Source organism: Acinonyx jubatus, chromosome A1 (assembly GCF_027475565.1).
Source record: "Acinonyx jubatus isolate Ajub_Pintada_27869175 chromosome A1, VMU_Ajub_asm_v1.0, whole genome shotgun sequence".
In the NCBI taxonomy this organism is placed as follows: Eukaryota; Metazoa; Chordata; class Mammalia; order Carnivora; family Felidae; genus Acinonyx; species Acinonyx jubatus.
Genome location: NC_069380.1, coordinates 207692501 through 207719828, shown reverse-complemented (window position 1 = coordinate 207719828; position 27328 = coordinate 207692501). Strand labels below are relative to the sequence as shown.

At 39.6% G+C, this 27328-nt stretch overlaps 1 protein-coding gene across 1 annotated transcript; it reads right to left on the bottom strand.

Annotated features, from left to right (window-relative positions):
• On the bottom strand, window positions 1–25704 carry LOC128311418 (UDP-glucuronosyltransferase 3A1-like). The gene is made up of 7 exons (XM_053201484.1): window positions 25201–25704; window positions 22860–22961; window positions 12477–12585; window positions 10147–10678; window positions 3305–3536; window positions 1618–1837; window positions 1–498 (listed from the first exon to the last, which is right to left on the bottom strand). Exons 1-7 carry the CDS (start codon window positions 25292–25294, stop codon window positions 222–224), a joined length of 1566 nt encoding a protein of 521 aa, XP_053057459.1. The 5' UTR covers window positions 25295–25704; the 3' UTR covers window positions 1–221.
• Between the last annotated feature and the right edge of the window lie 1624 nt (window positions 25705–27328).

Genomic DNA, 27328 nt, shown 5'->3' with positions numbered 1-27328 from the left:
TTAATGGTAAAAATGTCAAGTTTTATATAATATATATTTTACTACAATTTAAAGAAGAATCCCGAGAATGCTGCACAAAAATTTTTAAACACAGACAGAAGTGAAGAGCAATTTATGTGCCACCATCAGGTGGAATACGAGGAACAGTAGGGGTGTCCTGTGTGGTTGGAGACTTTGTAGAACCAGTGGCTTCTCAAATACCCATCAAGGATGCACCCCCATCAGGCCTTCTTCAGCTTCCTGGCCCCACACAACCACCTGGCCACCATGCCCAGCAGCTTCCCGCAGAGCCACAGGGTGCCCAGGGTGACCACCAGCAGGAACAAGAAGACATCCAGCAGGTATTGCTCATGCCACGGCTGCTGCAGGGCATGGGGCCTGAGGTGGGCCGCACCCCCTGTCTGGAGGATGTGGTCGGTCCAGCCCACCAGCCTCTGGGCAGGGGTCAGGGGGTGGGAGCGCCTGATGATGCTGGCGGCCACCGCTGCTGACTTGTACCTGTTGGCAGACACAGAGGTAGGCATTACCTCTGTGGTCATAGAAGTCTTAGAAACCTTGAATCTCACACACACTCGTTCCTCCACATGCACAGAAAACTCAGTTTCAAGGAAAAATGTTGGCCTGGTCTTGCCACACTAGCAGAGTCACATTGAGAAGTTCAAACTGGTCCCTTATGCAAAGATCCATGCCTAGTGCCCAAAGTGCTAAACTATAAAACAGTGATTAAGCTGTAAGGAAAAGTCTCTTCCCAGGAGGCTTATGGTACACTAAAGGAAAGAGCACGTAGGAATATATGTGATGTAACATACCCCTGACTCAGGGTAGATGTCCTGAAGATGCTAATAAGATATTCCACCCATCCTCATTATCAGATCATTGTGCTGGATGGGGATTTACCTAAGACATCATGGGTCCTTCTACCAAATCACTTAACAGAAATTCATCTCAACCTACTTTGTGGCAGGCCCTGTGCAAGGCCCTGGGAACACAGGGGAAAAAAAGAGACACACTTGGCCATCCAGGGAGGCTTAATCTCTACTTTCCAGTGTGAGGGACGCACAATAAATAAAAAAAGAAAGAAATGGGGTAGTTACCTATCCTGAGAAGTGTTGAAAATAAAAACAAATTATGACTAAAGTGGGTGAGAGAGGAGTGCATTTAGGACTATCAAAGACCACCTCTCTGAGGGGAGGACATTGAAGATGAGCCCAATGGTCATGAAGGAACCAGTCCTGAGAGGAGAAGGAAGGATGCTCTAGGGAGCATCCTCAGACAAAGGGCCTGAGGCTGGAGAAACAGTGTGGCATATTGGGGGACAAAAAGGAGACCTCCTGCCTCAGTGAAATTCTACTATAAGCAGCATCAAAATATAACACCTCTCTGAGACCCAGTGTAAATAGGTCAGAGTCTTTGCAATACTTATGGTAGAAAATTATTCTCAGCATCTAACCTAAACGCCTAGTCTTACTCTCAGAGGAAACAGATCAGGTATTAGTATCATACGCATATCATTGTCTGTCCCTAAAGTTTTGCCTTTTTGCAAAAGAGTGCCACACAGTACTCATCGTATTTCATATCTTCTTTCAGTCTCAATGACAAGTTCAGAGAGCTGCATACCTCTTGTCTTCTATGACTTCCTTCATCTTCAGAGCCAATGTCTCTGCCTTGATCTGCTTTAACTGGATAGAGACACCAAACTTCTTGGCTTCTACTCGGACCATGTTTTCAGGATGGTCTCCAAGGACTGGAATCCCCACGATGGGCACACCATGTTGGATGGCCTCCATTATGCTATTCAACCCACCATGGGTGACAAAAAGACGGATGCGTGGGTGAGCTGTTGTAAATCAGGAAGAGAGCAGAATATTTCAGCATGAAAACTCTCAGAACACCAGGGAAAGCATCAGGGCAGAGGAAAATACCAAGGGATTTCAAGGTATGGTGGAGAAAATGGATTTACTGGTCCAGCTTTGAACATACTCAAGGGTGCATATTCCAAGATAGAAGATTCTGGCCTTGTCTGTGTACAGAGATTCCTCTAAGTCAATCCATCTAAGACTCAGAGCCAAGGGAAAGCTGCAGAGAACAGTGTTAAGCAAGGCATATTCCTCCTCCCAACTATCCATCTACCTATCCATCCATCCATTCTTCTCTCTACCCTGTTTCTCTCTTTGCTTTTCTTATGTCTGCTCTCTTTGTGTCTCCTTCTGTCTCTTTTCTGTCTCTCACTCTCCACATCTCACCCTCTCTCCTTCACTGCCCATTATTTTCCTCTTATTGAAGTCTTAATACTTTCATTGTCATCGCATCTCACCTGGCATTCCTCAAACATACACTCTATGTGCTTTCTCCTCAATTTAATAAGAAATCCTCTAAAGTAGGGCGTGATGGACCACCCATCTCAGTATTTCCAGTTCCTGTGTGCTACTCTACTCTTTTTTAGAGAAAACCAAAACAAGTGTTGATAATGAAGAGTTCATCTCAAACAGTGCCTCTCAACAGGGATGTGCATCAGAATCTATTGGTGTTTCCTTGAAAATCAGAATCCTTTTTAGTCCATGCCTTGTGAAAAAAAAATATGCAGAACACTCTATCTTAAGTTCCCAATATGTTTGTGAGCCTTGGGGTGAATAATCTTGGGGTGAACCTCTGAGGTATTCAGTTGTGGTGGCAGCTAGGATGCTGAAAAAAACTGGCACAAGGACAAAGAAAACCTTGGGGTGTAAGGAACTGTTACCAGACAATTTTATGGACCAAATGACTGGCTGACAGGTTACTCACCTTGACAGTCAGATATTTTGGCACACCCTTCAGACACCATCAACATCAATTTTTTGAAAGTATGACTATACCTTTTGTAGCATAGGAGAATGTGCTAATATGTGTGTATGTGGAAGGGGAGGGTGTCTGTAATGGCACGTGGCCTAACAGGTTCTCAAGGGCCCAGGAAAAGCAATGACAAGAAGACCCCTGATGTGTGTTCTCAAAGTCCACAAACTGTCTCTTGTTGGACTTGGACAACTTTCTTCAGTGCAAATATGTTAGGGTTAAAATAACCTGGCAAAAATATCACTTCTGACTGAAAATAGCAGGACTAGAATAGAAAGGAAGAAGCAAACATGGCACTTTTAACCATTTTGGCTGTATATCCTGATTTCCCAGGGACTCCAGTTGACTGCTCCATTCCTGTCCTCTAAACATTACTTTAGCAACCAACCGTCCCTTCTCATGATGATGGAGTTGCCCCGTGGAGCCCTAAAGAGACATAAATAGAAAAAGAGAAATAGATCTGGTCAGTCCTTACCCAAGAGGTCATTCTGAGGAAGCCAGTCCACGATTTTCACATTTGCTGCCAATTTGACGTCTTTGGGCCACTTAGAAGGCTTACAGTTCCATATCACCCCTTGGGAGAGATGAGCAAAGGCACTGTTCATCTCCATGAGAACTTCCTGGGACTGATAGGTGCTCACCATGGAGCCCATGGCCACAAGGACAAAACCAGAGTCTCCAAACTTGCTGATGAAATTCTCAAATTCCTGGAGAGAGGTAAGAAAGGAAAGGATGTGAACAAAGTTGTTCATGAAAACCTAGATGTGAAATGTTTATAAAATCATTTCATAGAGTGAAAGTCAACTATTAACAGAATGCACCATCCTGTCAGTACCTAGAGCTCACTGTCTTGAAACTGTACTCATAGGTCTGAGGACAGCTCAGTGCACTCTACAGTGTGCTTATATCCATTGTGTCCAGTGGCCTTGAGGTCATTTTTCTGAGACCTCAGGACACTCCATATCATACAAATACTTTCAATAATCACAAAAGGATATGAAGAGAGTCTTAAGAGTCCAGCCAGTATCACAATAGTCTATATTGCACGTAGGACACTTAACACATACTTCAGCACCAATATCTAGATTCAGAATATCTATATTGCAATGTTTTAAGAAGAGGAAGGCAGAGGTCGTTGAAACTTCTCTTTTTTTTGTTAAGAACATGGCCCCAGAAACAGGGTCATCCTCATCCCTCATCCTTGTCTGTGCAGATACGGCGTTTAGGAGTGTTCTAATGACAGACCAGAGGTGCTATTGCCTAGGTGAGTGCCAGTTGCTGTCCTGGACAAGTAGGGGGCAGTAGGCATTCTGGAGGCTGAGGTAGATGCTGGGGAAATATCTGTCATTTGTCTCCTTCATATGCTTATGAGCCATCTGTTGTCTTCATTGTTGAGTTCTGGTAAAGTGTTTGGCCCATTTAAAAAATTTTAATTGATTTTTTTTATTGTTATTGTGAGTTTTAAGAGTTCTTTGTATGTTTGTATATATGGTTGTATATTTGCGTGTATTACATTTTGAATAATAGTCTTTATCAGGTATACCTATGCAAATATTTACTCTTGGTCTGAGTCTCCTCCTTTTATTCCACAACAGGTATGTTGCAGAACAGAAATTTTTAAAATCAATTTGGCCCCCTTCTCAACTCTATCATAGAATATGACTTGGGCTTTATATGTAAAAAGTAATCACCAACCAAAAGGTCGTCTGTTTTTTCCTATGTCACCTCATATGAATTTCATACTTTTGCATTTTATATTCAGGTCTGTGACCTACTTTGTGTTAATTTTTTGGAAGACATACGATCTGTGTCCATTCATTGAAAGACTATCTTCTTTTCGTGGTATTTCTTAAAGCTTTGTCAAAGATCATTTGACTACATTTGTGTGGGTCTATGTGTACTCTCTTCTATTACATTGATCTATTTATCTGTTCTTTTGCTTATAGCACACTTTCTTGATTACTTTAGCCATTTCATAAGTCATGGAGATGACTAATGTCAGTTTTCCAACTTAGTTCTTCATCTTCAACATTGTGTTGGCCCTTCAGGGTTTTCCTCTCCATGCAAATCTGAGCATCAGCTTATCAATATCCACAATTGATAATTTGCTGTGATTTTCAGTAGGATCGCACGGAATCTATAGATCCAATTGGAGATAACTAACACCTAGCAATAGTGAGTCTTCCAACCCATAAATATGGAGTATCTCTCCATTTATTTAGCTCTTTGATTTCTTCCATCAGCATTTTGTAGTTTTCTCCATATAAATCTTGTACATGTTTTGTTAGTATTTATTCCCAAGATTTCATATTTAGTGGTGAAATATAAATAGTAGAGTGGTTTCAATTTCACATCCTCCTGTTCATTGCTGATATATAAGAAAAATATGGATTTTTTATATTAAACTAGTATACTTTGATGTTACTATAATTGCTTGCTAGTTCCAGAAATATTTTGCTTGACCTTTCAGATTTTTTAAATAGACCATCATGTCACTGTGAGCAAGAACAGTTTTAACTCTTCCTGCCTAATCTACATGATTGCTATTCCTTTTTCTTTCTCCTACTACTTTCTTAGGACCTCCAAGATGAGGATGAAAAGCAGTAAGAGAGTACACTTTCCTGGTACCTGTGAGGTTGTCCTTTCATTTTCTATAAAATGTCCCCTTTAACTAAAAGCTTCTGGAGAAGCTTTTAATTCTGATGAAATCGAATTTACCTATTTTTTTCTTTTGGTATTCATTCTTTCAATGTCACATCTACAAATTCATTGCCAAGTCCAAGTCCATGCAACTTAGCCCTTTCTTTTCTTCTAAGAAATTTTTGGCTTTTAGCTCTTTATTTAGGCCATTGATCCATTTTGAGTTGATTTTCGTATATGGTGTGAGGAAGGCGTGGAATATATTCTCTTTCATGGGAATGAATATCCAGTGGTTTCAGCACCATTTGCTGAAGAGACTGTTCTCTCCATTGATTGCTCTTGGCACCCTTGTCACAAATGAGTTGGTCACAGATGTGTGTCATTGAACACTGTTCTTATCATGTTGATTTGGCAACTTGCATTCCATTACATTTCAATGTGAGATGAAGACTGGCTTTTCCATTTCTGCAAAAAAGAAAAAAAAAGTAATAGTAAAGCCACTCAAGTGTTGATAAGGCTTAGGTAAAACTTGTAGATCACTTTGAGTAGTATTGCTCTCTTAACAATATTAAGTATCACAATTCATGGTCTTGAGATGTCTTTCCATTTATTTAGGTCTTCCTTAATTTCTTTCAGCAAATTTGTAGTGTCCAGTGTATGTGTCTCTCGCCTCCTCAGTTTAATTAGGTGTTGTTGTAAATAGAATAATTTGCTTGGTTTCATTTTCAGATTGTTCATAGCCAGTGTATGAAAACACAAGTTGTATGAATTCATTGGGATTTTCTATATACAAGATTATGTCGTATGAATATCAAACCATTTCTACATTGTCCATTCCAATTTGGATGCCTTTTATTTCTTTTTCTTGCCTACTTGCTTTGTGTAGGGTATATTTGAATAGTGGTGATGTAAGCGGGCATCTTAGACTACCGATCTGAGGCAGCAGGATTTCAGTCTATCCCATAGAGTATGATGTTAAAGCTGTCAGTGTTCCATAAATACACTTTATTGTGTTCAAAAAATACCTCTTTACTCCTAGCTTTGTGACTGTTGTTATCATGAAAGGACATTAGTTTTGTCAAATATTTTTTTCTGCATCTCTTGAAATGATGAGCTTTTTTAAAATTCTCTTCATTATATTAATGTGTTGCATGATGCTGATTGATTTTGTTACATTAGACGAGTTATAAAATACCTTTTATATCTTGTAAAAGGTTTGACATCGGTCTATTTTGTCTGATTTTAATTAGCACATAGCCACCTTGGATGATTCTTAAAGAAGTTCATGGTCTTGGGGCACCCAGGTGGCTCAGTTGATTGGACACCCAACTTTGGCTTAGATCATCTTCTCATGGCTTATGGGTTTGAGCCCCGCATTGGGCTCTGTGCTGACAGCTCATAGTCTGGAGTCTGCTTCTGATTCTGTGTCTCCATCTCTCTCTGATCCTCCCCTACTAATGTTCTGTCTCTCTCTGTCTTTCAAAAATAAACATTAAAAAAAATTGTAAAAAGAAGTTTCTGACTTAATAAATACCCTAAATATTAGCTTCATATGTTTTGTCACCTCTTCAAAACATTTGTTTCTTCCTTCCTGTGCGTTTGTTGACTGTCTCCAGCTTACCTCATTGTACCATTCTGGCCCTTCTTAACTCCATCCAGCACAACACTATAAAAACTACCATCCCAAAGGACCAGTAAAAACCAGCTTTGTTTTCACTTGACATTTATAAGATCAGTGTAAATCTATAATTTAAAATTGACAAAGGCAGAGCACGACGTCATAATAAGAAGCTGAGTACTCCCAGCTCCCCACAGAAAAAAAAAAAGGACAAAAAGGCTAAAGACTCACTCAGATAATTTTATACGACTTGGGAAAATAGTCAGTGATATACAGAAACCAAACAGATGCCCATTCAGGAAGAAAAAAAAAACACACTCAGAATGGTGAGAATTTCCATGGCAATTTTACTCTTCTGGCCCCACACTCTTCCTGAAGTGGCATGCCATCGTCCAGAGGCAGCAGTAGTAGCCCTGCCTTCTGTAAGAGGAGAAGAAATGAAATAATTTGCAACATTGTAGCCACTCTGTAGGCTCCCAGGTGACAAGTTAAGATCTCACCAGGCTCAGAGCTCTGACAGGAAATGGAAATATAGCTCAGATATCAGGTTGGTGGGAGTCTTGCAAGGCAATAGAGGGCACAATGCCATGTAAAACCTGTGGTGATACTGCAGAATTTAGAATCTTGGGGCAAGAGAAACAAAACATCTATGTCCCTGAACAGAATCTGGGTAAGACTCTTTGGGAACTTAAGACATTAAAATTGGCCAAGTATACAGGAAGAATCAGATGAATGAACGCATACACAAAGGTCCAGACAGGAAAAATGCTCAGAAAAATACCTAAGGAGACTTTAAGTTGTCTTCCCTGGCTTATCCAAAGTATTAAAACATTCCCCACTAATTAATGAAGGTGTTCCATGGCAGCCAGCAAACACAACTAGAGGTGACTTGTTTTACAAATGCCCACAACTTTCTACAAGAGATCACAAGACATATTAAAAAGAGAGAGAGACTAAAAGCCAAAATGTGTCATTTAAAGGAATGAAATAAATCTCCAGGAACCCTCTTTGAAGAAACAGACATTGGATTTACTAAACAAAGACTTTTAAATTGACCAAATATGCACAAAGAGCTAAAAAAAAAAAGTGGACAAAGGTCTAAAGGAAATCAGGAAGACAATATATGAACAAATAGAGAATAATAGCAAGAAGAGACAGAAATTATTTTTCAAAAAAAGCAAAAAACATCAAAACAAAAAATACAATCACTGAATTGAAAAATTCACTAGGGTAGTTCAATGCAGACCAAAACAGACAGAAGAAAGACTTAGTACACTTGAAGACAGGACATCTAAAATGTCAAGTCTAAAGAGAAAAAAGTAGAAAGGGCAAAAAAATGAATAGAGTGTAAGGGACTCACAAGATCCCTTTGTGTAGATTAATATATGCATTATGGAGTTCTCAAGAGAATGAGAGAGGAAAGAATAGAAAGATTGCACCAAGAAATAATGCACATAACAAGATATCATATGCAGACAATCCTAAGTTTCCTCTCTCACACACACCAAAAAATGTGTCATGACTAGTTAAGAAATTTAGGAAAGTAGCAAGAAATAAAATCAGCTCAGAATATCCATTGCATTACATTAATAATGACCATTTCAAGAAGGAGATTGGAAAAACAATTTCATTCACAATACAATCCAAAGAATAAAAAAATAGTTAGGAATAAACTTAACCAAGGAGGTAACTATATTGAACTATGTTGAAAACTGTAAGCCACTGCTGAAGGAAATTAAGAAGACACAAATAAATGGAAACAAATTACAGACTTCATGGATTAGAAGACTTAATACTTTAAAGATGTCAGTACTTCCTAAGGTGATCCACAGGTACCATGCATCTCTATCAATAGTGAACAACATTTGCTTCTGGCAGAAATAGTAACCCATCATAAGCTGATGTGGAATTTCAAACACAATGAGTACCCAAAACAATGTGGAAAAAAGAACAGGGTTGGAGGTTCCACATTCCCTGATAGCAGAGTTACTACAAAGCTACAGTACTCAAAATAGTGTAGTATGACAAAAAAGATAGATATGTAGATCAGTAAGATAAAATAGAAAGTCCAGAAATACCCCAGGTATATTTGGTCAAATAACTTTTTTGGTCAAAGGTTCTAGACCATTCATTAGGTAAAAGACAGTCTTTTTAGCAAGCGATATTGGAAAACTGGATATCCACATGCAAACACTGAAAGTCAACCATTACATTATACCATATGGTAAATCAACTTAAAATGGATGACAGACCTAAAAATCTGAGCTATACACATACGACTCTTAAAAGAAAATAGAGAGAGAAATCTTCATATAATTGTATTGGGTAGTGATTTCTCATAAAAGACACCAACAGCACAGGCAACAAAATAAAAAATAACTGCATTGGATTGCACCAAAAAAAAACTTCGTGTATCAAAGGACACCATCAACATAGTGAAAGGGCTCATGCCCTCTCTCTCAAATAAGTATATAAACTTAAAATTAAAAGAAAAGAATGAAATTTTGCAATATATGAAAACATGAACGTACCTTGAGGCCATTATGCTAAGTGACATAAGCCAGGCACAGAAAAGCATATATTGTAAGATTTCACTTATAGGAAGCATCTACAATAGTCAAATTTATAGAATAAAAAGTGGAAATTGGTTTTCAAGGGTTGGAGGAAAAGTAGAACAGATAGTTCCTATTCAATGGAGGAAGGGTTATAATGTTAAATAAGATCAATAAGATCTGCAAATCTGAGGCACATGGTACCTACACTTAATAATTCATAATGTATTTTCAAAAATTTGATAAGAGGGTAGGTCTCATATTAAGTGTTTTTACCAATATAAAATAAAATTTAAAATAGAATATAATACAGTAAAATAGACTAGAGACATAAAAGTAAGTATGTAACAAAAAAAAGTAAAAATAAAAGTAAACATGTGTATTCTAGGTGTTTTGCTTGTCCCATCCTACTTCAGTCCCAGTTCCCACTGGCAAGGGAGCCACCAACTCTATGTTTACTTAAGAGCTTTGCATGAAGTCCCTATTGAGTGCTAAGGTTTTACTTACTTGTGGTACTGGTTTAACAGGTCTGACCATTAAGCCTCCAATATACACAGTGTTGGGAAGCAGGGGCCTAGCAAATTCAAGGGCAAAGTCAGAGTTAACAAACCATAGCTCTGCTTTCTTTAGAAGATGAGACAAAACTGGTCTAGAGTCTTCTGGGAAATGTTCCTTGATGGTGTTATCAAATGTAGACTGGATTCGCCATTGCCTTAAGAAGAAATCTGAGAACATCAGAAAATTCGTCACTCTGCCCCAGAAGTCCATGTGGTCGGTTAGCAAGGAATGGAATACCGGAACATAAGACACCGGGTTTGGTAGCCCAAGGTCCACACTGCCAAATGGGGAGGGAAGAATTGACACAAATGGCTTCCCAAGCTTCTCAGCAATGAGGAAAGAACAGAAGTCAAATGCTTCAACAAATACCAGGTCAAAGTTCTCATTTTTTAAAGAATCCATGATGTCACTTCTCCTTAGCAAATCACTGCATTGAATCCCCAATTGTTCCATTAACTTTACAAAGGTGCCAAATGCTTCCCTGTTAAAAAAAAAAAAAAAAAAAAAAGACAAATATTCACTGAAGAGTTAATTTCACAACACTTAGGAGAACCTTTAGCTCACAGAAAATATCCCAGGTAAGTAAGACCATACCTGGCAGCAGCCCATCTATTTTACTGGTGTCCAATGAATAATCTGCTCTGGTCACTCTGCTCCATGTGTTTCTGCTTCCTAAAACGTTCTCACTTTTTTCCCTCTACTTTCTCTAGCCAATCACATCCACATCAATTCAAGATCCTTCCAATTTGGCAGCCATCTCTGACTGTAGCAGACATTACGGTTCCATGTCTACTTGACACATTCTGTGATGTTCTTTTTAACTTTCATCTGTATACTGACAGTTCATGAGTGACTGTCTTGTTTCCCAGCCTAACTGTGGAATAACTTGGTAGCAGAGTCCGTCAATGTTGATAATATAGCCTTTTTTTGTTCTTTAAATTTTGTAGAATCTGCATTTGAGAGATTGCCTCACACAAGGAACTTTGTGATGTTAATATTAGAATCCCAATTCTAAACTGAACATGAGATTTATATTTGTCTAGCCTATGAAATAAACAAGTTAAAACAAACAAGCTTATTATTACCCTTTCCATTTCATCTTTCCTGGAGTAGTGAAAGAACTTAATACTACACCATGTCAGCCCACTGAAAGCCCACAGGTGAGAGCTCATTAGTAATATGCAGTTGTCCACGTGCACTGTAAACTTCAAGTGACAACAGATGATTAACTGAAATTATTCTCTATTTTTAAATGATTTTACATAATGAATGACTGCTACATAGTGTGGATAAATTCAAGAAATGAACTACAAATTCCTCAAAAGAACAGCATTCGTCATATTTGAAATTAAGTTAATCTATTAAAATACAGGAAGGTACTGTGCTCAACATGCTGCACCATATTTAATAAGAGGGTACAACATGTCTTCAAAGAAATGAAGTGGGGAAGAAGAGACAAGACATAATTTAAAAATCATGAATAACAACACAAGATGATATATACAATGCTTCAAGAGAGTATTTTAGAACACATCTCTTCTGGATGAAGAATTTGGTTTTCTGGTTTAGGTAAGCAGAAAGGCTTTACGGCAAAAGCCAGATTTTAGGACCACCTTGATGACTGAATTAAATTTTTAAGGAAAAAGGGAAAGGTGGAGTTAGGCCACTATAATTCACCAAGGAAGGCATGAATATGTCTTTTCCCTCTTCTGTCAAAGGTAAAGAACTTTCTATACATCCCAGGTAATCATGAAAATTTTCAGGCTAATGTCACAATGTGTGTCATCAAGGCATTTGGTTTTCTAAATGAGTTAAAAGACAATGGCTCAAAGTAGGAAAAAATCAATGCTCATAAGCATGTTTCCATTCTTGAGTTTATATGATGAGAGGAAAAGTAAGTATAAAATGGTGGTTTTGATATGCCTACCAACAATCAGATTATGTTGTTTATCCTGCCTTCTGTGTTGTGGAGAGTATATACACAAACATTGTAGGTGAAGGGCTGCCAGGAAGATCCAGAAGGAACAATCCCCTGACTATATAGAAATACATTCATGATTTCAGTGGAAAAGGCACACTACACGGACCAAATAATTGGAAGTGAAAAACTCATCTATTCCATCGATCCCTACCCCCTATCATTGACCTCCCCATCCATCCACTCATCCATCCACCCATCCTTTCCTCTTAAACTTACTCTAAGTAGCTATGCATCCAACCATTTATTTACAGCACTTTATAAATGGTAAGTCTTTCAATCAGAGAATAAAAGAAATTACCTGCCATGCAAAGCTTCCTTCATATAGGAATCAAAATGTTTCTTTAATTCTTTTTCATGATTCTCAGGTAGAAGCCAACTGATAACTTGGTATGCATTTTCCTTCTTTTCTAAATAAAAAATTTTTAAAAACACCAATAAAAATATGTCATTAAGTCCAACAAGGCAGATAATTTTGGCATGATTGGTTTTTTTATCCTAATAATTTTATATATATCTGCATGTTTGCTTTTAGAGGGTTTTTCGGTTTTCTGCCTGCTTTTTCATTTCTTCAGTCATAGGATCTGATACTATTTATTGAGAACATTATAATAATTCAATTTCTTCTATTCAATTGAATGAATGATATAGAACTTAAATAAAAGTAAAGTTCTATTTGAAGCTTTCATGTAAAGGTATAGATATTCTTCATTTTACAGATGAGAAGACAAACATAAATGGAGTATCAGATAATTCATCACGGTTGCACATACAGTAAGTGCTACACTTTGTATTTAAATACAGATTTAATTTTATCCCAGCTCCCCAGGCCTTTGTTTTTTAGGAAAAAAGAGATATTTTTTTATTACTTACAGGTGACACATGCAAAGGTTTTTCATTCAGCCAAAAATATGGCAAAGGCTAAGTTAACAAGAGTAGTTCCTGCGGTCCTACTTACCATTCCGACATTTCCCCCATAACTCGTGTACTAAAGAGTCTGGCACCATTTTTGAAGTTGGATTGTTGACAGCTTTCAAACTCCATTTCCTCCTTAACTTTCTGGGACATATCTTGGAAAAATGAGGAGAAAGCCTCAACATGACCTCCCTCGTGTGACCAAGATTTTCAGCCAAGCAAGCCAGACCCCATGAGGAGAACCTGCACCTCCATCCCACTCAGAGGCTTCCATAATTGGCATTTAGAAACAAAAGGATGGGTTTAGCCTTTGAGTGGCCCTGGTCATGTGTCTCACACAAACCTATCTTCTGTGCCAGAATCCACTTTGTTTCTGGATTCCAGCATGAACCATGTGATTGACACTAGGCTAGGTAGAACCGCATGACCAATGGTTGTACATCTCAAGGACTGCCCCCATTATAAACAGTGCTCTGAGTTAAGACTGATTCCAGTTTACAAGCCCACTGAATGGTGTGAGGAGGATAGCACCATGCCATCTGATGAATTCCACACCTGTAAATGGAGAAGGTGCACTAGAACCCGAGAAAATGCCTTTGCTACTGTTGCTCATGATATCTCTGTAGCTCAAAGAAAACCTTGATTAACACAGTAATAGGGAAACACTGCTGACACCCTCATGGGGTTAATTCAAGGGTTAATTCAAACTCAGCTTAATCTCAGTTCTCTAAAATCACCAGCAAGAAGGCCCTTAGCTTTGGTGATGCTAATTAGGACATTTGGAGGAAGAACTTATAAATATGAGCAGGTTAAAAGGGATACCCTCCCCCAAAGTATAAATAATGACAATGAAAGGAAGGGCAAAAAATGGGAAATGTCAGCATGGGAGAGTCAGGAAAGACATTAAAACAGAAGTCTCAGTTTTGACATATGTGGCAACTAACATTACTTTTAAAAAAATTATAACAGAGCAAGGACACAGATTGGCTTTTGTGACTTACTTCAGAGGTTCTACATTACTTTTAACATTGGATGAGATCCCCCCAATGACCAACTTTAATCGTCTTAGTCAATACTGGGGAAAATAACAGATATATCATGAGAGCTCACCAAAATTTATCAAAGTAGCTCTATACTGTTAGGAGGTAGAAAATATTAGATAGAGCACAGTGGTGCATGCCCTGTCTTAACTACTGGGATTAAATATCCCATAGGCATAACAGCCATTGGTTGTTATCTCACAGTAGCTACGGTTGCTCCTATATAAGAAGTCATAAAATTAATGTTTTAGTACTAACACCATGACGAAAGGGAAGTCATTGGATCTGCCCAACATATTAAAAGTTTTAATACAACAAAATAGAATTTTAATAGAGTGCCTTCAAGGATTAAATCCCTTTTTGTAAAGGATCCATTAACGAAGAAGTGATTATCCCCACTAGTTCGCCATTTAATAGCCTAACTTGACTATTCTTAACCCTAAATGAATGGAGCCTCTCAGTGGATTACTGTGATCATATTATGGCCTCCATTTCCAATCTTACTGAAATTACTGACTATATCTAAAACTAATAAATTCTTTACAGTCATAGCTTTGGTAATACATTCTGTTTAATTCCTATTTCAACAAGCTCTCAGCTCCAGTGTCTCTTCACCTTCACCTTTGAAGGGTACAAGTAACTTGTAACTTGGCTTCTCATGGACTACCTCAACAGCCCTACTCGCTAGTTTTGCTGGCAAGATCTTTAACCACATTTAACTTTCTCCAAAAGCACATGTATGACAGTACTTTGAGGACAACCTCCTTTTGCAGAGATTTCTGGAGCCCATTCAGTCAAGACACAAACACGCACACAGCAACTCACATAGAGGGATGTGCTGCTGCCCTACACAAAGCACAAGCCGTGGCACCTCAGTTAAATTCCTGGGACAAATTGCTTGTTGAGTGGAAGGTCTTTCCATCCCTGACACTGTCAAGACACACCTATTATGGCTCCATTTCCAGCAGGAGATTATAAGGAGCTTTCCTGGACATACTTTGAAAACAGCAAATGGTGAAAAATTCATACACACACACACACACACACACACACACACACACACACACCCCTCCTGATGTAGACAACAATTCCACTCACAGAATTTGTCTGAAATAACTATTTGGGAAATCTGCAGCCAATTGATGGTTTCCACCAACCAGAGGAAGTCTTTAACTGTAAATTGCAGATAATTTTAGTCAATTTCAGCTTTTTCCACAGTAGCAGCTACCCATCCCCCAGCCCTCAGTCTCCAGCAGGAAGCTGTATGCATTGTTTATAGAGCAGCTTGTACACAGGTTTCAAGAGCCTGAGTGGGCAAAAAAATCACCTTGTCCAAATATCAAGTATCTGTGCTCTGATTGCTGATTGCTGCTCTGGTCGCAGAGATGCAGACAAAGAAGTAGGCAGCAAGGTTTCTGCATCATGCTCTATTATTGCAGCCACTTCCCTCTCTGGCTCAATTGACTTCCAGGGGTCTTAAAAGATTGATGCCCTCCTTTCCCCCTCATTTTCTCAATTTACCCATTTGAAAGGGAACCATTAAAAGCTGGGACATTGTAAAACAGCTACACATACCAGGAAAACTTGAAAGTGTCCATTCATGCCCAGGAAAAGGTTCAGAAAAGACAGTGAACAGTGAAATTTACACCTCGGTTTGATCCTCAACACAAAAGCAGCATAAAACAATTTTAAAACATAAATAAACAAACAAAATTAATAACAAAAATCTGCAAAGAGAAGGGAGGAGAGGTTCATCTCCAGATTTACACATTGTTATACTCAAATGTTCAGTTTTCAACAAAAATCATAGGACACACCAAGACACAGGAAACTAATGCTTCATCCAAAGAAAATTATAGACTAACAGAAACTGTCCCTAAGAATTACTTTATGTCAGATGTATTAGACAATATCTTTAAAATAACTGCCTTAAAGTTCTCAGAGAATTAGGGGAAGATGTGGAGAAGGTCAAGGAAAAAGTGTTTGTAAAATGTCACTGAAAGAAAGGTAGGTGGGGTGTCTGAGTGGCTCAGTCAGTTAAGTATCCAGTTTTCCATTTCAGCTCAGGTCATGATCTCATGGTTTGTGAGATCAAGCTCCACATCAGGCTCTGGGCTAGCAGCAAGGAGCCTGCTTCGGATTCTCTCTCTCCCTCTCTCTCTCTGCCCCTCTCCAGCTCACGCTCACTCTTTCTCTCTCAAAATAAATTAATAAACATTTTAATTTTTTTAATAAAGGAATGTAAAATCTAAAGAAACCAAAAACAAATTCTAGGACTGAAAAATACAATAAATGAAATGAAAATGTCACTAGAGGGATTCAAAGGCAGAATTGAGCAAGCAAAAGAACCATCAAGTATTATCAGTGAACCTCAAGAGAAGACAGTAGAAATGATTAAGTCTGAGGAACAGAAAGTTAAACAATTTAAGAAAAGGGAACACAGTCTAAGGGTCTAACACATGCCCTGTGGATGCTCAGGAGAAGAGAGAAAGAAAGGCATAGAGACAATATATGAAGCAATAGTGGCTGAAAACCTCCCAATTGGGGAAAGATTTTAATATAAACATCCAGGAAGCTCATGCAACTCCAAGTAAAATGAACTCAGACACCCACATCAGGACACATTATATGAAAATACAGAAAGAGAAAGAGGAAATATTAAAAGGAGCAAGAGAAAAGTGACTCATCGCATACAAGTGATTGTCAGTGAGATTATCAATAGATTTCTAATCAAAAATTTTAGAGGAAAAAAAAAAAGTTCGAGACCAGAAGGCAGTGGCCCAATATATTCAAAATGCTAAAAAAAAAAAAAAAAAAAAAGAAGAAGAAGAAAAGAAAAGAAATAAGAAAGAAATAAAGGGAAAAAAAAGAATTGTCAACAAAAAATTCTACATCAGGCAACTCTGTCCATCAACGATCAAGGAAAATTAAGACAATCCCAGATAAACAAAACTAAGGGTGTTTGTTACCACTAGAACTGCCCTGGGAGTAATGCACAAGGCACTTCTTCAGGGAAGAATGAAAGGATGCCAGAAAGTAACTTAAAGGTATATGAAAAAATAAAGATTTTTAAAGAGGTAAAAGAATGGGCATTATACAAGCTACTGTTATTGTAACAATGGCTCTAACTACCTTGTTGTTTTCAAAATGATTTAAGAGGCTAGTATATTAAAAAAATTATTTGTTTAGGGGCATCTGGATGGCTCAGTCAGTGAAGCATCTGACTTTGGCCAAGGTCATAATCTCATGGTTCGTGAGTTCATGCCCCACATCAGGCTCTGTGCTGACAGCTCAGAGCCAGAAGCCTGCTTCAGATTCTGTGCTCATGCTCTCTCTCTCTCTCTCATTCTCTCAAAAATAAATAAACATTAAAAAAATTATTTGTTTAAAAGCTACTATCATTATTTGAAATTTGTAACTCCACTCAAATTTTCTACACAATTTAACATACTAGTGCATTTAAATTAACAATAATTTATGTTTAGGAGCACATGATGTATAAAAATGTAATTTTGTGACATCAACTAACCAAAGAGTTGGGGATAAAGCCATCTAGGAACACTAGGAACAAAATATTTCTATGTTATTAAATTGGTATAAACTAAACACTGGGAATAAAGGGAAGATGGCCGTGTAGGAGGACGCTGGGCTCACCGTGCGTCCTGCTGATCACTTAGATTCCACCCACACCTGCCTAACTAACCCAGAAAACCACCAGAAGACTAGCAGAACGGAGTCTCTGGAGCAAAGCGCAGACGAGAGGCCCACGGAAGAGGGTAGGAAGGGTGGCGAGGCGGTGCGTGCTGCACGGACTGGCGGGAGGGAGCCGGGGTGGAGGGGCAGCCCGCTGGCCAAGCAGAGCCCCCGAGTCTGGCTGGCAAAAGTGGAGGGGCCGGACAGAGTGTGTTCCGTAGAAGCACTACTTAGCATCTGGGAGGTCATAAGTTAACAGCTCTGCTCAGAAAGTGGGAAGGCTGGAAGACAAAGGGAGGGAGAGTTGCTGAGCCCCGGGATGACAGAGCTGTTCAGCGGGGAACAAAGGTGCTCACTAGCACCATCTCCCTCGCCCATCCCCAGCCAAAATCCCAAAGGGAACCAGTTCCTGCCAGGGAACTTGCTTGCTCCACACAAATACCCAACACTGTGCTTCTGCGGAGCCACCCCTCCAGCAGCTGGTCTGACTCCCTTCCGCTGCCACAGGGCCCCTCCTGAAGTGGATCACCTAAGGAGAAGCTAGCTAAGCCTGCCCATCCTGCCCCTGTGCACCTTCCTTACCCACCCCAGCTAATAGCCAGATCCCCAGCACCACAAGCCTGGCAGTGTGCAAGTAGCCCAGACAGGCCACACAACCCCACAGTGAATCCTGCCCCTAGGAGAGGGGAGGAGAGGGCACACACCAGTCTGACTGTGGCCCCAGCGGTGGGCTGGGGACAGACATCAGGTCTGACTGCGGCTCCGCCCACCAACTCCAGTTATACACCACAGCACAGGGGAAGTGCCCTGCGCATCCGCACCACTCCAGGGACTATCCAAAATGACCAAATGGAAGAATTCCCCTCAGAAGAATCTCCAGGAAATAACAACAGCTAATGAACTGATCAAAAACGATTTAAACAACATAAAGTGAATTTAGAATAATAGTCATAAAATTAATCACTGGGCTTGAAAACAGTATAGAGGACAGCAGAGAATCTCTTGCTACAGAGATCAAGGGACTAAGGAACAGCCAGGAGGAGCTAAAAAATGCTATTAATGAGCTGCAAAATAAAATGGAGATGACCACGGCTCAGACTGAAGAGGCAGAGAAGAGAATAGGTGAACTAGAAGATGACATTGTGGAAAAAGAAGATGCTGAGAAAAAGAGAGATTAAAAAAATCCAGGAATATGAAGGGAAAATTAGAGAACTAAGTGATGCACTAAAGAGAAATAATCTACGCATAATTGGTATTCCAGAGGAGGAAGAGAGAGGGAGAGGTGCTGAAGGTATACTTGAAGAAATCATAGCTGAGAACTTCCCAGATCTGGGGAAGGAAAAAGGCATTGAAATCCAAGAGGCACAGAGAACTCCCTTCAGATGTAACTTGAATCGATCTTCTGCATGACATATCATAGTGAAACTGGCAAAATACGAGGATAAAGAGAAAATTCTGAAAGCAGCTAGGGATAAACGTGCTCTAACATATAAAGGGAGACCTATAAGACTCGTGACCGATCTCTCTACTGAAACTTGGCAGCCCAGAAAGGAAGGGCAGGAGATCTTCAATGTGATGAACAGAAAAAATACGCAGCCGAGAATCCTTTATCCAGAAGTCTGTCATTTAGAACAGAAGGAGAGATAAAGGTCTTCCCAAACAAACAAAAACTGAAGGAATTCGTCACCACTAAACCAGCCCTACAAGAGATCCTAAGGGGGATCCTGTGAGACAAAGTACCAGAGACATTGCTATAAGCATGAAACCTACAGACATCACAATGACTCTAAACCCATATCTTCCTATAATAACACTGAATGTAAATGGACTAAATGCACCAAGCAAAAGACATGGGTATCAGAATGGATACAAAAACAAGACCCATCTATTTGCTGTCTACAAGAGACTCATTTTAGCCCTGAGGACACCTTCAGATTGAGAGTGAGGGGATGGAGAACTATTTATCATGCCACTGGAAGTCAAAAGAGTGCTGGAGTAGCCATACTTATATCAGACAAACTAGACTTTAAATTAAAGGCTGTAACAAGAGATGAAGAAGGGCATTATATAATAATCCCAGGGTCTATCCATCAGGAAGAGCTAACAATTATAAATGTCTATGCGCCGAATACGGGAGCCCCCAAATATATAAAACAATTACTCACAAACATAAGCAACCTTATTGATAAGAATGTGGTAATTGCAGGGGACTTTAACACTCCACTTACAGAAATGGATAGATCATCTAGACACACGGTCAATAAAGAAACAAGGACCCTGAATGATGCATTGGATCAGATGCACTTGACAGATATATTTAGAACTCTGTATCCCAAAGCAACAGAATATACTTTCTTCTCGAGTGCACATGGAACATTCTCCAAGATAGATCACATACTGGGTCACAAAACAGCCCTTCATAAGTATACAAGAATTGAAATTATACCATGCATACTTTCAGACCACAATGCTATGAAGCTTGAAATCAACCACAGGAAAAAGTCTGGAAAACCTCCAAAAGCATGGAGGTTAAAGAACACCCTACTAAAGAATGAGTGGGTCAACTAGGCAATTACAGAAGAAATTAAAAAATATATGGAAACAAACGAAAATGAAAATACAACAATCCAGACGCTTTGGGATGCAGCGAAGGCAGTCCTGAGAGGAAAATACATTGCAATCCAGGCCTATCTCAAGAAACAAGAAAAATCCCAAATACAAAATCTAACAGCACACCTAAAGGAAATAGAGCAGAGCAGCAAAGACAGCCTAAACCCAGCAGAAGAAGAGAAATAATAAAGATCAGAGCAGAAATAAACAATATAGAATCTAAAAAAACTGTAGAGCAGATCAACGAAACCAAGAGTTGGTTTGTTGAAAAAATAAACAAAATTGATAAACCTCTAGCCAGGCTTCTCAAAAAGAAAAGGGAGAGGACCCAAATAGATAAAATCATGAATGAAAACGGAATTATTACAACCAATCCCTCAGAGATACAAGTAATTATCAGGGAATACTATGAAAAACTATATGCCAACAAACTGGACAACCTGGAAGCAATGGACAAATTCCTAAACACCCACACTCTTCCAAAACTCAATCAGGAGGAAATAGAAAGCTTGAACAGACCCATAACCAGCGAAGAAATTGAATCAGTCATCAAAAATCTCCCAACAAATAAGAGTCCAGGACCAGATGGCTTCCCAGGGCAGTTCTACCAGACATTTAAAGCAGAGATAATACCTATCCTTCTCAAGCTATTGCAAAAAATAGAAAGGGAAGGAAAACTTCCAGACTCATTCTGTGAAGCCAGTATTACTTTGATTCCTAAACCAGACAGAGACCCAGTAAAAAAAGAGAACTACAGGCCAATATCCTGATGAATATGGATGCAAAATTTCTCAATAAGATACTAGCAAATCGAATTCAACAGCTTATAAAAAGAATTATTCACCATGATCAAGTGGGATTCATTCCTGGGATGCAGGGCTGGTTCAACATTCGCAAATCAATCAACATGATACATCACATTAATAAAAGTAAAGATAAGAATCATATGATCCTGTCAATCGATGCAGAAAAGGCAGTTGACAAAATTCAGCAAACTTTCTTAATAAAAACCCTCGAGAAAGTCGGGATAGAAGGAACATACGTAAAGATCATAAAAGCCATTTATGAAAAGCCCACAGCTAACATCATCCTCAATGGGGAAAAACTGAGAGCTTTTTCCCTGAGATCAGGAACGCGACAGGGATGTCCACTCTCACCGCTGTTGTTTAACATAGTGTTGGAAGTGCTAGCATCAGCAATCAGACAACAAAAGGAAATCAAAGGCATCAAAATTGGCAAAGATGAAGTCAAGCTTTCACTTTTTGCAGATGACATGATATTATACATGGAAAATCCGATAGACTCCACCAAAAGTCTGCTAGAACTGATACATGAATTCAGCAAAGTTGCAGGATACAAAATCAATGTACAGAAATCGGTTCCATTCTTATACACTAACAATAAAGCAACAGAAAGACAAATAAAGAAACTGATCCCATTCACAATTGCACCAAGAAGCATAAAATACCTAGGGATAAATCTAACCAAATATGTAAAAGATCTGTATGCTGAAAACTATAGAAAGCTTATGAAGGAAATTGAAGAAGATATAAAGAAATGGAAAGACATTCCCTGCTCATGGATTGGAAGAATAAATATTGTCAAAATGTCAATATTACCCAAAGCTATCTACACATTCAATGCAATCCCAATCAAAATTGCACCAGCATTCTTCTCAAAACTAGAACAAGCAGTCTTAAAATTCATATGGAACCACAAAAGGCCCTGAATAGCCAAAGTAATTTTGAAGAAAAAGACCAAAGCAGGAGGCATCACAATCCCAGACTTTAGCCTCTACTACAAAGATTTACTCATCAAGACAGCATGGTATTGGCACAAAAACAGACACATAGACCAATGGAATAGAATAGAAACCCCAGAACTAGACCCACAAACGTATGGCCAACTAATCTTTGACAAAGCAGGAAAGAACATCCAATGGAAAAAAGACAGTCTCTTTAACAAATGGTGCTGGGAGAACTGGACAGCAACATGCAGAAGGTTGAAACTAGACCACTTTCTCACACCATTCACAAAAATAAACTCAAAATGGATAAAGGACCTGAATGTGAGACAGGAAACCATCAAAACCCTAGAGGAGAAAGCAGGAAAACACCTCTCTGACCTCAGCCGTAGCAATTTGTTACTGACACACCCCCAAAGGCAAGGGAATTAAAAGCAAAAATGAACTACTGGGACCTTATGAAGATAAAAAGCTTCTGTACAGCAAAGGAAACAACCAACAAAACTAAAAGGCAACCTACGGAATGGGAAAAGATTTATTGTCAAATAATTTGACGAATTGTCAAAACAATTTATTTGACAATAAATTTCATATATTGAAAAAAAAACAAAGAAACAAACAAAATACATTGTATATCCTTTACTGGGATAGATAAATTTAATAATTACCAGAAAAAACTTACTTGGGATTAAATAATCTCCTCCATAAAGAAGCATTGTGACATTATAACCATGATCTTGAAGAATCTGAGATACCCGGTCCAGCAGTAGATAATGGCTTCCACCTAGGAATAATACAAAATTTTATTTTTGTAAAGGTGAGAACAGAGGGTCTGAAATTGATGTGGGGGAATGGAGATCCAGGATAAGGTAGCAGAGAATTGGTGGTCAGTAGAAGATGAGTTATTTTAGTCCTCTGGTTTCATTTTGGGTAAACCCCAGACCAGATACCCTCGTTCTTTCTGACCAAGTCTTAATTTGTAGCAATCTTACATGAAAGATTCCTTTTTGCACTTCAAGATCTCCATGCTAGTGAGATGACCTTCTCTATGCTTAAGCTTAAAGGAGTTCCCAATCCTGGGCACATGCTGCAATTTAGGCTGCCTTTATGGAGGTACTGTGTCCTTTAGGAAAGGAAATTTGTGGAAAATTTTGGCACAAGACTATGTATGTGAGAATAATGGGTTTCTAAAGGACAATCAATCAAAGCAATTTCTGGAATCCTTCTGTCTGGAAATTTATGTTAACATGGAAGCCAGAAACATGGGAACATGAATATCAGTCCAAGCCACAGAAGCAGAAGTGGATAGAGCCACTGCTCAGAGCCAAGATTCTTCAGAGTCAAATATATTTGGCAGGATGTTCCTCAGTTGGGTCCTGCATTTTACTAAACATCAAATTTAAAGCATTCAGGATAACTGTGGACCCTTTGGGTAGAACTGTAGGATCCTGTATGTATATAAAACTGGGACATCACCCAACATAGGAAAATCCTGGGATCCTAAGGAAATAGAAGTGTGGTTCTCTGTGGAGGTACAGATTATCACACCAATGTCTAAAACCATGTAATATCATGGAGCACTTTGCTTGAATCTATGGGTCAAGGAGTAGAATTTGCCTATGTTGGAAAGTGGGGGTTGTTTGGAAGACAATGATCTCATGATGATTGGGTCAGGACAGATGAATGTAGGACTACAGTAATGGTGTATATCTGTGGAAATCATTCTAGTTTTTTATATCTATACTTGTGTTGCCTGATATAACACAGATTACATAAAAGCACAAACCCTACACCCTTAGATGCCTTCTCTGGCTCACCTTTAACCCCTGTAAGAAATGGATGCAGGGGAAAAGGCTTCCTGCACAGGCAGCCATTCCTGAGGACCATGGTGATCCCATTGCATTCTGGGGCAGAGGCAGGGTTTCCAACACCTCCAAACCACACCTGCCCCCTCTCAGAGTCCAGAGGACATGCGATTTCAAGAGGTGGGGCAATTCTTTTTTTCTGTTGCCTTTAACTATCATTAAAAATAGATTTAAAATGGAAAACAGAGTTTTTTCAATACTTATTTTTAGGAATCCCCACTGTACAGTATAGAGTCTGGGGAAGAGGACAGGTTTGAGGTAAGAAACAGTAGGTTAAGTCCAGGTGTGTGACATCAGGGAGGTCTGGTGTGCTCTTGTAAAAGGCCCCTTATTTCCCTGACCCTTAGGTTCCCTGTCAGGAAATAAAAGGGAGATGCCCAATTAGATGACCTCAATGGTTTCTTCTAGCCCATGATCCCCAGATTCTTGGGGATCTAAAAGTGACCCCAGGAGCTCCGTATCCTGTCAGAATGGATCAAAAAAAAATATCTTGGGGGAACTCCATTTTATGATGCCTCTTTATCCTGATAAACGTTCCTGTTCCATTTATGTTCCCTTTGCAGCAAAAGTAAAGGCATTAAAACTGGGTTCACACAGAATTAACTGTTTCACTGTTCTTCAAAACCTTCTAGCAGCAAGGGCAAAAGAGAGACCTGTTCCCAATTGATTTTTTCTGCCCAGTTTCCAGGTTTCCTATTAGTGAAACAGGCCCCGTTTGTGCTACTACCCCCAGGAGTCCCTTTCCTTGGCCTGCAAGAGCCTGAAAGTGACCTCACCTTCCACTTTCTATTGGTAACTACAGCACCCTCAGACTTTTAAGGTGTGCCTCTGAAAATCCTGGCTGCACCCAGGAGTAGGCAGCTCAAGGTCTCCAGGTCAGCATTGGATCGAAATTCTGGCCCCAGCAATGCAGAATAGGACACACCTCCAGAAAAGGTAAAAAAGAGGAAAGAAAACCATTGCTTTTTCCAGAACTAGCTTCCCCACACCAGCAGTGGGGACCCCTCTGTGAGGCAGGACCCCCCTGCCTCTCCACCTCTCCCTCCTCTATCCTGGGATCCAAACAAGCTCTGGAAAACCACAAAGAATGACCTATGAAGCAGGGCTAGATTGAGCATCTGGGATGCGCCTGTGTCTGATTCTGTTGCCAGCACTCACCCAGTGAGGATACAGTCAGAATTTTGGCGGCCTCTGGGATCAGGAACCCAGACAGAAGAAAGCCAGCTAGCAGCAGCGCCCGCTGGCCTGTCATGCTCCCTCCTGTACCAGCTGCAGATCCCAGCCTTGTGCCCAGAGCCCTGTGCTCTGCTTCTCTGAGTCCCTCACGGTGACTTGTATGCCTTGGGGACAAGCTTTGCACTGGCAGCCAAGGAAATGCTCTGGTAGAAGCTTGGGAAGAGGTGAGGGATGGGTTCTGTCTGTTTTCTTTTCTGTTTATAGCTTCTGGCCTTTTCTGCTCCTCCTCCTGGGTGCTTGCTCCACTGGCTATTTGGTCTTCACCCTCCCTAACCAGAAGCAGCAGGGAGGAGGGGTTAGTGAGCTCTCCTTAACCCTTCTCTGTCCGAATAATCACCACACTCTCTGCAGAGAAGATACTCTGAACCTTAGGAAGTCACTTCCAAGATGACTCAGACCTATCTACATTTTAGGGACCTTTCCCCAAACTTTCCCACCTCTTAATTGCACTATTGACCTCCTACTGTCATCCCCCTGCCCCATTTCCCCAGGTACCTCCTTAAATCTCTTTAAGTGTTCCAATGTCAAAATCCCAGAAGCTTATTCCCAAATGAAAATGACCGACACTTATTGCTCAGGAAGTTTCTTAGGAAAGTAACTTATGGTGAAAGTCCTAGTGTCCCAAAATGTTTAGCACCCCTGCGTGGATGGCCAAGTATTGACCTGAAGGACTGAACCTCTAAAGGTTAAGTCTATAATTCTGAATGGGCATACTAAATAGGACTGTGTGGTGGGCAGCAAGAAGTTCTGTTCTTATAAATGTTTGAAATTATTTATTAGAAAGATTTGTAAACTCTGTCAACCTTATTCCATTTCTTTCCCTTCATAATCTTTCTGTATTTGTGCTATAGTATGAAGCTATGTGATTACATTCATACACTTTCACAGTTACCCTCTGCTCAGATATTATATCTTCCCAGTGGAAAAATTAATCTGCTTAGGAAGACACAATTTTTTAAAACAGGCAATCACACTACTTTATTTACCTTACTTCATTACATCCGATTGTCCCAATAATATCCCATGTTGTGAAATGAATTTGCTGGTGCAGGAACCAAGCCAGGATCACACATTGCATTTAATTATCATGTCTATATCATCTCCTTTAGTAAGAATTTGCTTCTCAGCTCTTCTTTGTCTTTCTTGTCATTGATGATTTAAAAAGTACAAGCTGCTTATTTGTATGATGGATTCCAAGTTGGGTTTGTCTGATGTTTTCTCATTATACTTCAAGTTACTAGGGGACATGGTGGGACTACTACCAAGGTGGTGTTGATTCCATCTCAGTGAATCACACTGAGAAACACATGATGTCAGATGGTCCTATTATTAGAGATAACTCTATCGCTTATTTAAAGTGGTGTTCACCAAGATCTTGATTGTAACATTGGTATTTTTTACCCTATAATTAGGAAATGAGATGCAAGGAGACATTTTGAAACTGTATATATATATGCTGTTCCTCATCAAATTTTACTCATTCATTTTATCATCTTTTATATTTCTTACCTTTTCAATGATTGTTTTTTTTAAATCAACAAAGTCCTCAGAACTGCCATAGTCACTGGACCTGATGCCTCAGAACTTCACAGAGAGGTCCGGGTTCTGTACTAGAGGTATTGTTGATTACATTTTTTACATTTTTTTAATGTTTATTTATTTTTGAGACAGAGATAGAGACAGACTGTGAGTGGGGAAGGGGCAGGGAGAGAGGGAGACACAGAATCTGAAGCAGGTTCCAGGCTCTGAGCTGTCAGCACAGAGCCCATCGAGGGGCTTGAATTTATGAACCACATGATCATGACCTGAGCTGAAGTTGGACGCTTAACCAAATGACCCACCCAGGCACTCCTCCGTGACTACATTTTTAAGAGTGGGAAACTTGAGAAGGAAATTGTGGGAAGTGAAAACCATAGCATCAGCTGTGGCCAAAGACAGCCTCCAGGTCTGACCAGCAAAGGAGGTGCTCTCCCAGGACTGACTTGGGACAGAGACCACAGGTGGAGTCCTGGGAGAGTCACCCCTGCCTAACTGCAGAACAGAGGCCAGG